Source organism: Suncus etruscus, chromosome 16 (assembly GCF_024139225.1).
Source record: "Suncus etruscus isolate mSunEtr1 chromosome 16, mSunEtr1.pri.cur, whole genome shotgun sequence".
NCBI lineage: Eukaryota > Metazoa > Chordata > Mammalia > Eulipotyphla > Soricidae > Suncus > Suncus etruscus.
The window spans coordinates 77,463,040-77,478,044 of record NC_064863.1 but is presented as its reverse complement, the minus strand read 5'-3'; the positions used below and the strand labels follow the sequence as shown (position 1 = coordinate 77,478,044).

General features: G+C 41.0%; 1 protein-coding gene across 1 annotated transcript in view; it reads right to left on the bottom strand.

Annotated features, from left to right (window-relative positions):
* The window catches only part of PKD2 (polycystin 2, transient receptor potential cation channel), a 62,544-nt gene that overhangs the window by 13,235 nt on the left and 34,304 nt on the right, over window positions 1-15,005 (bottom strand). The window contains exons 7-10 of the mRNA XM_049789779.1: window positions 13,697-13,864; window positions 11,967-12,148; window positions 9,168-9,288; window positions 4,037-4,135 (exon numbers count right to left, since the gene is read on the bottom strand). Of these exons, the coding sequence (XP_049645736.1) occupies window positions 4,037-4,135; window positions 9,168-9,288; window positions 11,967-12,148; window positions 13,697-13,864 (570 nt within the window). The remainder of the gene's footprint in view (window positions 1-4,036; window positions 4,136-9,167; window positions 9,289-11,966; window positions 12,149-13,696; window positions 13,865-15,005) is intronic.

Genomic DNA, 15,005 nt, shown 5'->3' with positions numbered 1-15,005 from the left:
GTATGCCTGACCCAGGAGTTGGTCTTATGCCAGAATACTTCTTCGGTAAGGTCTTCCTGTTTTTAGGCCTAAAGTCTTTTTCTTTCTATTTCTCCCATATTTTGCTGTGCCTATACAAACAACAACCCCTTTTTATTTATTTTTTATCTATCTTTAAAAAGAGCTTACTAAATTTTCTGCTACTGTATTAGCGACCTTATTGTAGATATAATTTTCACAACTATATTTGCTACTAAACTTTTGCTTTTCTTTTTCCTTCTCTTACATTCTATTTTTTGTTTCTCTTTCTATATCCTTTCTATTTTTTAAATAACTTTGTTTTCCATCATCTTGAAACAAATATATTATGATCAGTTATGTCAACTATGTGATACATTTTCTTTAAATAAAAAAAATTAAATGGCAATACTCCCCAAAGCATTGTATACATTTAATGCAATCCCTCTAAGGATATCCATGCATTCTTCAAAGAAATGGATCAAACATTTCTGAAATTCATTTGAAACTATAAACACCCACGAATAGCTAAACTAACACTTAGGAAAAAGAAAATGGAGGCATCACTTTCCCAAACTTTAAACTGTATTATAAAGCAACTGTCATTAAAACAGTATGGATTGGGGTCGGAGATATAGCACAGTGGTAGGGCATTTGTCTTGCAGGCAAAAAACCCCCTCCAGCCTGCCACATTGTCGATCCAGGACAGATGGAGGTTCGAATCCCGACATCCCATCTGGTCCCTCGTGCCTTCCAGGAGTGATTTCTGAGCGTAGAGCCAGGACTAATCTGAACACTGCTAGGTATGATCCAAAAACCAAAATAACCCCCCCAAAAAACAAAACCAACATCGATTTGGCATAAAGATAGTACCTCAGATCAATGAAATAGACTTTAGTATTCAGAGAAAGTTCCCCAGTCATCCAACCAATTAATTCTTGATAAAGGGGCAACAAATGTAAAATTGAGCAAGTAAAGGCTCTTAAACAAGTGGTGGTGGGGAAAACTGGTCAATTACATACAGAAAGATGAACTCAGACCTCTCTGTAACACCATGCAGAAAGGTCAAATCAAAATGTATTAAAGATCTTGATACAAGGGGCTGAAGTGATGCCACAGGGTGTAAAGCTGTGTGTGCTAGCCTAGGATGGACTGTGGTTCAATGCCCCAGTGTCCCATATAGTCCCCCAAGCCAGGAGTGATTTCTCAGCACATAGCCAGGAGTAATCGCTGAGCATCACCAGGTGTGGCCCAAACACCAAAACCAAAACAAAACAAAAAAAGATCTTGATACCAGACCTGAAAACATAAGGTACACAGAGGAAAACATAGGCAAACCACTCCAGGACATTGAGACAAAAGGCATCTTCAAATAGGAAATACCACTATCCAAGCAAGTGGAAGCAGAGATATACAAATGGGACTACATTAAACTGAGAAGCTTCTGCACTTCAAAGGAAACTAGGATACAAAGGCTACCCACAGAATGGGAGAAACTATTCACCCAAAACTCATATGATAAAGTGCTAATATCTTAAGGTATATAAGGTACTGGTTACCGAGAGAGAGATATATAAGGTACTGGTGAGAGAGGAGAGAGGAGAGAGGAGAGAGGAGAGAGGAAAGGAGAGAGGAGAGAGAGAGAGAATGTGTGTGTGTGTGTGTGTGTGTGTGTGTGTGTGTGTGTGTGTGATATAAGGTACAGTTTCTATATAAGATGTAAAAACTGAACATAAAAAAAAACAGATGACCATCAATAAATGGGGAGAACAGACATTTCCTTAAGGGAGAAATACAGATGGCAAAAGACACATGAAAAAATGCTCCACATCACTGATCACCAGGGAATTGCCAATCAAATAATGAAATACCATCTCACACCACAGAGACCGGCACACATCACAAAGAATAAGAACACCAGTGTTGCCATGCATGTGGGGAGAAAGGAACCCTCATTTACTGCTGGTAGGAATGCCATCTAGTTCAGTTTTTCTGGAAAACAATATGGATATTCCTTAAAAAACTGGAAATTGAGCTTCCTTATAATCCAGTCATACCACTCCAAGAGATATACCCTAGAAACACACACACAAAAAATAACAATATAAAAATGCCCTCTGCACTATATTCATCGCAGCACTATTTATAACAGTCAGAATCTGTATGCAACCCAGGTGCCTGACAACAGATGGATGGCTAAAGAAATTGTTGTCTATTTACACAATGGAATACTATGCAGCTGTTAGGAAAAATGAAGTCATAAAATTTGCTTATACATGGAGATGGACATGAAGAGTAATAATGCTGAGTGAAATGAGTCAGAGGGAGAGGGATAAACATAGAATAATCTCACTCATCTGTGGGATATAAGGAAAATAAAAGACACTGAGGGATGATATCTAGAGACTATGAGATGAGGATTAGGAGGAGCAGTCTATGGTAGGAAGAGTGGAATAAAGAAGGGTCTAATATGAAAGGAGCATTCATGGCACCCCCTTTGTTGTAGGAGGAGGAGAGAAAGAGAGGAAGAGAGAAAGATATAGTGTGAGAGATAGATAGATAGATAATAGAGAGAGAGAGTTAGAGTGAGAGAGAGAGAGAGAGAATCCTTAAAGGCAGATAGGCAGATAGAAAGGATGGATGGGGGGGAAGAGGACATCAGGGAGGGTGCGAGGGAAACTGTTGAGGTTGTTATTGTATGACTGTAACTTAATCATAAACAATTTTATTTGTGGGGAAAAACTATTATGAACAATTTTGTAACTATGGTGTTAAAATAAAAAATATATAAAATATATAAAATTCAAGCTAGTAGAATATATACATCTCTAGTTCTAAAGTTCTAAGAGAGAGAACATTGGCATTCTTCTGGGAATATATCAACCAACTCTTCATTTTGAAGAGTATCAACAGATCAACACTGATTTGGAAATTTGGCCTAAAACAGACATCATTTATTGGGGGGCCACAGTGAAAGTACATCAGGTAGCTGGCTTGTCTTGCATGCAGCTAATGTGGGTTCAATCCCTAGCATTTAGTCTCCTGAGTACTTCCAGGAGTAATTCCTGAGCGCAGAGTCCGGAGTAACTCCTGAGCATCTTCAAGTGGGGCTCCCAAACAAACAAAAATACCACTTGGACAAGATGCTAAGTTACTAAATTGTCTCAGGTAGACTTGTCTCTGGGCTGTGAATTTTAAGGTCTTTTCAGAACAGGGGACAAATTCCTCTCCCTGTTGGAAGGCCCAGTAGTCCCCAACCCACACTTGACATATTTTAGAATAGAAATGATCTAGCTCCACAACTAAGTCTCATCAATCTGCTAAAATAATATACTGTCTCAACATTACAGTTCCTGGAACAAAATCTCCTCCAAATTTCACAGTACTAGTAGCCCAGTCAGATCACTGAAAGTTTCACGGGAATATTACACAGAAGCTCACTAAGCTCAATGTATTAAAAAGAACACAGAAGGGGCTGGAGAGATAGCATAGAGGTAGGGCATTTGCCTTGCATGCAGGACAGTGGTTCAAATCCCGGCATCCCATATGGTCCCCTGTGCCTGCCATGAGTGATTTCTGAGTGTGGAGTCAGGAGTAACCCCTGAGTACTGCCAAGCGTGACCCGAAGACCAAAAATAAATAAATAAATAAATAAATAAGTAAATAAATAAATACATAAATACATAAATAAATAAAATAACACAGAAGACTCAACTAGAACCAACTTGCTGGGTAAATCCTCAGTGACTTTAGTAGCACCACTGTGAGATACAATCATCACAAATTCTCTTACTGATATATTTCTTTTTAATAAATTCATTTGCCATTTTGCTGTAACAAGGAGTATGAATTAAATGTTTGTGCCTGCTAAAGGGCTTTGTAGGGAGGTGGGTAACTGGGAACATCAGTGAAGGGAAGGCCACATTGGTGGTAGGATTGGTGTTGGAACATGGAATGCCTGAAACAACTCACTATAAACAACTCTGCAAATGATGCTTCAAAATAAACACAGCTATTCACAAATTAGGGTTTATCATACCTTTCTAATCAGATCTGAGAGTTCCATTTCAGCTTTCTGTTGGGCTAAATCAGATTTAACTTCAGAGTAAGTATCATTGATGATGGCCAAAAACATATTCTGTTTATAAACAAAAGAAATGTAGTGGTTAAAGGAGAAACCTAAATACTACACATTTTGTAAACATTTACCCAAAACTAACTTCTGCATTTCTGTTCGTTTTTTTAAAATACTCTTATGACTTTAAGAAGTCATAAATTAAAGGAGAAACTTATATACTAAATATATTTTGTAAACATTCACCTAAAATTAACTTCTACCTTTCTGTTTTTTTAAATAACACAATCTTAGTACATTAAGAAGGCATACACTAATAGTTTTGTCACCATATTCTTTGTAAAAATTACTTCCCCATTAAGATGAGCAAAGGAAAAATGTAATTAATTTTCTTACAAATATAAACATACTGACATTTTTTAAAACAAGAGACAATAATGAAATACAATGTGATATTTATGTGTTTATCAGTGAATTTTGATTAATTTTGCTTATGCATACTCTATATTTTTCTTTGACTTGACATAAACTACTTCAGGACATAACCTACATAGGAATTTAAACTGCTCTTCAGATTTTAATAGCCAACAAAGTGTAATTCTATGCCTTGTAGGCCTAAATATTGTTAGATAATATCACTTGAGATTTACAGAATTATTGTGAGAATCAAGGTCTTTGCAGAAAGGAAGATCTAGAAGGAAGAGAGTCAAGAAAAGCTTCATAGAAAATAGAGCCCAGCAAACTTGAGTTTCAGTGCTGGTCCTGATCAAATTACCCTACTTAGATCTTTAATCTTTTTTCTTTTTTTTTTTTTGAGGGGGTGGTATCACACCCGATGACGCTCAGGGGTTACACCTAGCTCTGCACTGAAAAAATCGCTCCTGGCAGGCTCAGGGACTATATGGGATAGCGAGAATCGAACTGGGGTCCCTCCTGTTTTGACCACATGCAAGGCAACTGCCCTACTGCTGTGCTATCACTCCGGCCCCTAGATCTTTAATCTTCCATGGAAATTTGTGTGTTTTTTAAACTTGAGACTACACAGTAACTTCCCTTGTGATCAGCTGTGTAACCAAGGAGGTAACTAATCCCTATCAAGTTCTAGGACTGTTCCTGAAGTGTGCTAAGTGCTACATGAATTATAGCAATCAGTATTCAATAAATGTTCATTTTTTCTGGCTTTCCCTTACTCAGTATAACGGTTTGTGTTGCTAACAGATTTTTCTGCCAGCACTGCACCCAGCTGACTAGAACTTGTTTTAATTTATGTTTCTATTTTCCAGGCCTAACACTGAGAAAACAAAAATGTGTGTTATGCACAAAACTCTATCATTATTTGTGATAACAGAGTTGGGTGTGTGATTTTGCCTGATTTCCCCAGCAGCGCCCAGCATCTCTGGAGGCAGGCTTGGTCTCTACCTTCCTCACTACAGCAGTCCCAGTATTGTGTGGTTACTGGCCAGTAAACATTCGGTTGCTGAACTGTTCAATGAGGGTGTTATTATTTTCATGGGCTACTAAACCTATAGTCAAGAATTGGGGCCGGTGAGGTGGCGCTAGAGATAAGGTGTCTGCCTTGCAAGTGCTAGCCAAGGAAGGACCACAGTTCGATCCCCCAGCATCCCAAATGGTCTCCCCAAGCCAGGGGCAATTTCTGAGTGCTTAGCCAGGAGTAACCCCTGAGCATCAAATGGGTGTGGCCCAAAAAGCTCCCCCCCCCCAAAAAAAAGAATGAATATTGGTGAAGATTCTGAGCAGAAGCAAGAAAGCAGGACATTGAAGCTCCTTACTTATTGCTGGGTTTCAAATAGCAGTTGGAATAAAGTCTGCTTCTCCCCTGAAATCCTTCGACCCTAGCCTATTGAACTGGAGCCTGCAAATGCCTTAGCTGAGAAAGAAGTGTGGTTGCTCAGAAAAGATGAAGAGAAACAGAAGGTGGCTGAGACAGGCAGTGGGACTCCCTCCTGCTTCATCCTCCCAGAATCAGAGCAATGCAGGTTGAAGCATGAGTCTTTCTCTGTGCCTTTCTCTTACAGAAAGCACCTCACAAGGAGCCACCAGCCAAGGATAGCACATCTGAGCCCTGCTGGGGCTCTGGGAGAAAGGTAGGCATCAATTACAATAGCTTTCTCTAGTGAAGAAAGAGCAATTCCTCTGTGCATTAGCATAAAATCTATATCAAAAGAATGACAGAAAATATAGAGGTTCTCATCTGTTAGTGGTTGATCTGGTTAAAGGACTCAGCAATCTAGAAGAAGCTGATCCCCAGCTTCTTAAAAAAGAAAAAACTCTTCAGTTAACATAGGATCAAATGTTAAGGGGGGTGGGAAAGAAAACAATGTGTATATCGAAGTGAGTCAAAAGGCACTATTTTTGAAAAAAATCAAAAGCAATTTCCAGTCACTATTAGGTCTAATTTGAAACATCAAATGTGATTAGTTTGGGCTGGAGAATGGAGCATTAGTCTCCCATTGAGACCTCAGACAGACAGTATGCATACATAATTAATCTTTGGAAACAGTCTTCAGATGTTAGATAGGTTAATGTGTGTGTGTGTGTGTGTGTGTGTGTGTGTGTGTGTGTTTGTTGTTTTGTTTTGGGGTCATGCCTGTGGTGCTCCTGACTGTGCTCAGAAATTACTGCTATAGACTCAGGGGACCATATGGAACGCTGGGGATCAAGCCCAGGTTGGGCTGTGTGCCAAGTAAACATCTCCCTGTGCTATTGCTCCTTCCCCTTAAGTGTGTTTTTTTTTTAATTTGGTGGTGGTCATTTTTGAGGGGCTGTGGGTAGAAAAGACTTCAGCCAGCAGAGTCCGCTCCAGCTTTACTAGGCAGCTCACGGACCCCTCATCTGTTCAGTAAAGTAACTAAAGCACTGCAGTGTGTGAATGACAAGTCAGAGGAACAGCATCTTAATCCAGACAAGTAATACTTCCTTCAACTACAACACTCCAGATTGGGTGACCTCAGTCAATTTCCATTTCTAAGAGGAGAAAGAAATGCAAAGCCAGGAGGAAACTGCACTTTCCAAACAAGTGGAAGTAGGGATCAACAGATGGGAATACATTAAGCTCAGAAGCTTCTGCACCTCAAAAGAAATAGTGCCCAGGATACAAGAGCCACCCACCGAGTGGGAGAAACTATTCACCCAACACCCATCAGATAAGGGGCTAATATCCAAAATATACAGGGCACTGACAGAACTTTACAAGAAAAAAACATCTAATCCCATCAAAAAATGGGGAGAAGAAATGAACAGACACTTTGATAAAAAAGAAATACAAATGTCAAAAGGCACATGAAAAAATGCTCCTTGTCACTAATCATCAGGGAGATGCAAATCAAAACAACAATGAAATACCATCTCACATCAGAGAGATTGGCATACATCACAAAGAATGAGAACAATCAGTGCTGGTGGGGATGTGAAGAGAAAGGAACTCTTTTTTTTTTTTTTTGGTTTTTGGGCCACACCTGGCGATGCTCAGGGGTTACTCCTGGCTGTCTGCTCAGAAATAGCTCCTGGCAGGCACGGGGTACCATATGGGACACGGGATTCGAACCAACCACCTTTGGTCCTGGATCGGCTGCTTGCAAGGCAAACGCCACTGTGCTATCTCTCCGGGGCCTGAGAAAGGAACTCTTATCCACTGCTGGTGGGAATGCTGTCTAGTCCAACCTCTATAGAAAGCAATATGGAGATTCCTCCAAAATCTGGAAATTGAGCTCCATTCGACCCAGCTATTCCACTCCTAGGGATATACCCTAAGAACACAAGAATACAATACAAAAACCCCTTCCTCACACCTCTATTTATTGCAGCACTATTCACAATAACCAGGCTCTGGAAACAACCAAGATGCCCTTCAACAGACGAATGGCTAAAGAAACTGTGGTACATATACACAATGGAATATTATGCAGCCGTCAGGAGAGATGAAGTCATGAAATTTTCCTATACATGGATGTACATATGGAATCTATCATGCTGAGTGAAATAAGTCAGAGGGAGAGAGAGAAGCAGAATAGTCTCACTCATCTATGGGTTTTAAGAAAAATAAAAGTCATTTTTGCAACAATCCTCAGAGACACTGAGAGGAGGGCTGGAACTTCCAGCTCACTTCATGAAGCTCACCACAAAGAGTGGTGAGTGCAGTTTTAGAAATAACTACACAGAGAACTACCATAATCATGTGAATGAATGAGGGAACTGGAAAGCCTGTCTGGAGGGGTGGGGTGGGATGGAGGGAGATTTGGGACATTGGCGGTGGGAATGTTGCACTGGTGAAGGGGGTGTTCTTTACATGACTGAAACCTAATCACAATCATATGTGTAATCAAGATGTTTAAATAAAAAATAATAATAAAAAAAAAGAAATGCAAAGCCAAGCTGGCAAGAGCTAGAAGGCTGATGTGTTGATATGAGTTAAAAAAAGCCTATGTACATATCCTGTTTTTAAGCAAAACATGCTTTTAGGTTATTGCAAATCCTAATACATGAAGAAACATATATTTAGAAAATATATTTGATAAAAGCTGTGGATCAATGAGAAATGGAAAATTTTTGTTTGTTTTGGGCCATAACTGCCTGTGCTCAGAAGTTACTCTTTGCTCTGTACTCATAATCACTCCTAGTAGGCTTTGGGGACCATACAGGATGGCAGGGCTTAAATCCGGTAAACTGTGTGCCACACAAATACCCTACCTGTTGTGTTAATAGTTTCAGCCCCCCAAATGATGTTTTATTTATTTACATTTTATTTGGGGGGCCCACATCTGGAGGTGCTTAGGAATTACTCCTAACTCTGAGTTCAGAAATTACTTCAGGCAGGCTCAGAGGATCATAATGGATGCCCATATGGGATGCCAGCGAGTGAATCCAGGTCAGCCACGAGCTAGGTAAAGGCCCTATCCCCTGTCCTGTCACTTTGGCCTTTCATTTCTTTTTTTAAATACCCACTTCCCCTCATCTCTACAGTCTGGATCTTTTATAAATTATGAAAGGAAAATGTATGAGTGGAAAGGAAAGATGGCAACTTATGACAGATTCATACAATTTAAATCACCTCCACAGTAAATGAAAATGTACATACCAAAAGAATGAAGAACATAAAGAACACAAAGGTAGTGAAATAAATTGGTCCCAAAACTCGATTAGCTTCCTCAATTTCTGCGAAGTTGATATCACCCAAAATGATACGGAACTGAGTGAAACTATAAAAACAAACAAACCAACAAAAATTAAAACACACCACCATAATGCAGAACTTCACACTGTGGGATCTTTTCATGAGCACAGATGGCTGCCAAACAATAGAAATTCTTAATTCCCTTGTGCAACTTTTCTTTTCTTTTTTCTTTTCTTGCTTTTGTCCCACACCCACTCATGCTCAGGAGTTACTCCTGACTAATTCAATGGATGCTGAGGATCAAACCTAAGTTGGCCGCATGCAAGGCAAGTGCCTTATCAGCTACCATCCTGAAACTCATATTACTAATACATATACAACTAAAGTTTTCTGAAATGAAAAATAACATCTTTCCCCATTAAGTATGTTCTTTATTTTCATTCGGTTGGAAGGAATATGACAATTATTGTTTGATAATAATGGCAATCAGGGGCACAAGTAATAGCACATCGGTAGGGTGTTTGCCTTGCACGCCCCTGACTCCTGGCATCCCCTATGGTCTCCCAAGCTTGCCAGGGGTGATTTCTGAATGCAGAGCCAGGAATAACCTCTAAACATCAACAGTGGCCCCCAAACAAACAAACAAAAACCAAAAAAAGGCAATCAACTCTACAAGTCATTTTAGCAAAGCACATTACCTCTTGATAGTGACCATTCTGGGTCAAATAAAACTCTTTAAAAAAAAAAAAGACTGAGGCCAGAGAGACAGCATGGAGGTAAGGTGTTTGCCTTGCATGCAGAAAGACGGTGGTTCGAATCCCGGCATCCTATATGGTCCCCCGAGCCTGCCAGGAGCGATTTCTGAGCTTAGAGCCAGGAGTAACCCCTGAGCACTGCTGGGTGTGACCCAAAAACAAAAACAAACAAACAAAAAAAACTTGGGCTGGAGTAATATAACACAGCAGGTAGGGTGTGTGATCCCACATGGTCCCTGAGCTCGTCAAAAGTGATTCCTAAGTGCAGAACCAGGAGTAATCCCTGAGCACAGTCAGGTGTAGCCCAAAAGACAAAAACAAAAAATAAAAAATGACTCAGAATAATATAGTGGGTAGGTACTTTATTTGACGTGGCCCCCCAGATTCAATCCCTGGCATCCCCTTAGGTTCTCCAAGCTCGCCAAGACTCTGTAAGGTTATTAGAGATGTATATACTCCAAGAATCAATATTCTCTCCTGCACTCAAAAGTGAGGACAGAAATGCTGGGTGATGAAAGATGTCTGGGCCCAAAAAAAACCTCCTTTTGGTGGGGGGTGTTGGGCTTTTGGACCACACCTAGAGGTGCTCAAGGGTTACTCCTGGCTCTGCATTCAGAAATCACTCCTGGCAGGTTCGGGGTACCATATGGAATGACGAAGATCAAATCTGGTTCAGGCTCGTGCAAGGTAAATGCCCTACCACTGTGCTATTGTTGCAGCTCCTAAAAAAAAAACTCTTTCATCCTAGTTCAGTCAAGAGTTTATTAGGATCCCTTTGTATCAAGTCCTGTTAACATCCTCCTTTCCAACCAACAGCTCAAGCATAAAAATCTGACAATAGCAAACGATTTTTAGTTGTTATTTTCATATCAGTTTGAGAATTTTGGAAAAGACAGAAAATTAGTACACTGTTCTGAGGTCCTCCTAATATTCTGAAAATATTTTCAGAACCAATTTGGAGGGGGAGTTTGGAGCAACCGTAGTATAGTGGGTATGTCTTGCACACATCAGACCTGTTTGATCCCCAGAATACCACGTTTTTAAGAGCCCACCAGGAGTGATTCCTGAGTGCAGAGCCAGAAGTAATCCCTGAGTATCTGCAGCTATGTTTCACCACCAAAACCAACAAAAAACCACAACTTTGAATTTATAACAAAGGCAATTATATTCAGCAGAAACAAAAAGAGGCCAATAACACTGTGCCCAGAAATTATTTCTGGAGGATCATATCGAGTGCTGGGTATCAAGCCTGGGTCAGGTGTGGGCAAGGTAAGTGTCCTACCCACAGTACTATCTCTCTACTCCAGATGAACTGTCTTTTAAGAGCTATCTGATTGCTTTTGGTCCCTAAACAGTGTTTGCTTACTCTGGCTGTTCTACATCTTCCTGCCTTAGTGTTATACTAAGCACAGACAATTCAAACTTTCTTTTTTTTTTTTTTGTTTTTGGGCCACACCCGGCAATGCTCAGGGGTTACTCCTGGCTGTCTGCTCAGAAATAGCTCCTGGTGGGCCGGAGAGATAGCATGGAGGTAGGGCGTTTGCCTCTCATGCAGGAGGTCATCGGTTCGAATCCCGGCGTCCCATATATGGTCCTCCCGTGCCTGCCAGGAGCAATTTCTGAGCCTGGAGCCAGGAATAACCCCTGAGCACTGCCGGGTGTGACCCAAAAACCACAAAAAAAAAAAAAAAAAAAAAAAGAAATAGCTCCTGGCAGGCACAGGGGACCAGATGGGACATCGGGATTCAAACCAACCACCTTTGGTCCTGGATCGGCTGCTTGCAAGGCAAACACCGCTGTGCTATCTCTCCGGGCCCCAATTAAAACTTTCTATCTTCACATAAGAACGCCAGTGTTTCTGAAAGAGAGATGGCATTCTCTATCATTTTAAAAATAAGTATCTAAAAGCACTTGGTAGTTTAAAAGCAGCCATGATTTCTATCTTGAAAAGCTGTGGAATTTTTGGTTTGCTTCTCTTAATTTCCCTTCTCACTTCATAAATACTTACATACACTCTTGGAAAGTGCTGAAGTCATCAACTTGTGTGCCAAAGACAAGGTATGCCAACTGAGCATATGCTAAGAAGATGATGAAAAACATAATAGCAAAGCCAAAGAGGTCCTTGGCGCATCGAGACATGGTAGTGGACAGCTGGCTCATGGTCCTGTTGAAATTGATGAATTTGAAGAGCTGCAGAGTGAGGGAAAAATACTAGATTAACTGGTGGACACAATGTGACCCAGACACAGAGGTAAATCTTTTATCCTGATAGGGCAATAAAAACGAAGCCTTCTTTTTTCTTTGGCCACACCCAGCAGTGTTCAGGGGTTACTCTTGGCACTGAGCTCAGAAATCGTTCTTGTAGGCTTGAGGGACCATATGAGATACTGGGGATTGAACCTGGGTTCGTCCAGGGTCAGCAGTTTGCAAGGCAAACACCCTACTACTGCACTATTACTCTAGCCCCTAAAACAAAGTTTGCTGTCATTCTATATATACTATGCAAGTAAGACATGTTAGGAATACTACTAACAGGTAATACTTCCAATTCTATGAGGTACCTAGCATACAGAAATCCCCAGAGACAAGTAGTAAGAAATAGTTTACCAGGAGTTAGTTACGGGTATGTGTGTGTGGAGGGGAGGGAGATGAGGTAAAGGTTCTGGATGTCTTTAATAGTGATTGTTGAATAGTATTGGAAATGTATTTAATGACAGGAACCACATATTTTAAAAGGGGTATGTGAAGCATGTTTTATAAAGATGAAATTAGGAAGCAATATTTTGGGGCCATACCCAGCTGTGCTCAGTCAGGGGTTACTCCCTGGCTCTGCACTCAGGAATCACCCCTGGAAAGCTTGAGAGAACACAGAGAAAGCCTAGGATTGAACCTGGATTACCTGCTGCACTATCACTCCAGTTCCCTAAGTTATTTTTTTTAACTGAGTTCTCCCATTCTCGTCCTCAAATCTAAGACTTCTTTTTTTTACATTCAAAAAGTTATTTTCTGAGTATGTGCAGGGTTGGTTCTGGAAGTCGAGAACACATCAGTGACCAAAGCTCCTGCTGACAAGCCACATGAAGGTTAAGTGACCGCGAGACAGGTTTTATTAATGGTGCTCAGGGGTCATGCTAACCCCAGGGTGTTCCAGCATACAACGTGCACACACAAAAAGAGCCCACTGAACTTTCTCTCTGACCCACAAAAGCAAGTTTTAATTATCATTTAAATGGTCAGTGATACCTTCCCTCCAAGAAAGATGAAAGTGAGAAAAGAAAATATACCCCGACAACTAAAAACTACTAATTAAAGACAACCTTCCAGGAAGAGCTTATTGTAAGTTTTCCTCTGTGATCAACTGTCAGACAGAGGGGGCAGGTCTCAGGTACTGACCCAACAAAGTGCTGGGCTGACTACCAGCACTGGACTCCACCTACATGCAATTACCAAGTCACCGCATGTGCCCCGTATCTCGTCAGGGAGGAGGGCACAAGGTTGGCAACGTGGAACCCTGGAGGTGTGGTGAAACAGGAGAGATAGAAACGCAGGTAGGAAGAGGAATTGCACTTCTCATGGTGGAATGAGTTCACCTTCATTTTGAAAACAGGTGCAACCTTAGCTGGCTACTTGAATTTGCTTCAAAACCAAATCCAAACTTTCCAACATTTTATGAAACTCATGTTACTAAAAAGGGGAAAAAATATGACAAACATCCAGAACATGTCATCCACTGATTACCTTGATCCAGACAAAAAACACGATGACAGCTGTTACACCGTTGAACTGGATTTGCCAGTAGGCCAGATGCTCAAAGTTGGGGAATGTATTTTGATCTTCCAGAAATTGCAGCAGCACCTCTACGTTCGATGTCCTATAGATATCAATTCCTATAGCTATCACTGATAGCTGGAAAACAAAAGGTGACATTTTAGACTTTTGGAAATATAAGACTTACCATAAGATACTAGATTATTTTTCCTCTACAGTGTATCAGCTCTAAGGCTAACCATGACATCTGCTCACTGGTTTAGAGCACAGATGGTCAAAGTCAACCAGTACCATTAAACCAGAGTCTTGGGCTGGAGAAACAGTATAGTGGGTGGGTGTTTGCCTTACACGAAGCTGACCTGGGTTCAATCCCAGGTATCCCATAATGATCCCCCTGAGCACTGACAGAAGTAATTCCTGAATGCAGAGCCAGGAGTAACCTCTGAGCTGTGTGCAGCCTAAACCAAACAATTCCAGCAGATATTGCCTGTACCTTCTTACAAATAGAACCTCCAGAATGCTCGAGTGTATTCACTACAAGGTAAAAGATGTTACTTTAGGGGCCGGAGAGAGAGCATGGAGGTAAGGTGTTTGCCTTTCATGCGTAAGATCATTGGTTTGAATCCTGGCGTTCCATATGGTCCCGAGTCAGCCAGGACTGAATTCTGAGCACAGAGCCAGAAGTAACCCCTGAGCACTGCCGGGTGTGACCCAAAAACCAAACCAAACCAAAACAAACAAACAAAAATAACAACCAAAAAAAAAAAGTTGTTACTATAAAACAACAGGAGTCTATTTGCTTCTTTAGTCTCAGTTAAATACCTTTCATCTCCTGCGTTTTTGACCTCAGCGGCGTTTGCCTTGCAAGCAGCCGATCCAGGACCAAAGGTGGTTGGTTCGAATCCCGGTGTCCCATATGGTCCCCCGTGCCTGCCAGGAGCTATTTCTGAGCAGACAGCCAGGAGTAACCCCTGAGCACCGCCGGGTGTGACCCAAAAAACTTAAAAAAAAAAATTTTTTTTTCAGTGGGGCCGTAGTGAAAGTGCAGCGGTAGGGTGTTTGCCTTGCACATGGCCAATCCAGGACAGACCTGGGTTCAGTCCCCACTGTCCTATAAAATCCCCCGAGCTAGGAGTGATTTCTGAGCACATAGCCAGGAGTAATTCCTGAGTGTCACAGAATGTGGCCCAAAAACCAAAAAAAAAAAAAAAAAGTTTTTTCACAGCCTCCCTTCTTTCCTCCATTCAGTAAATAGAAAAGTTGACATACAGACCAAAGT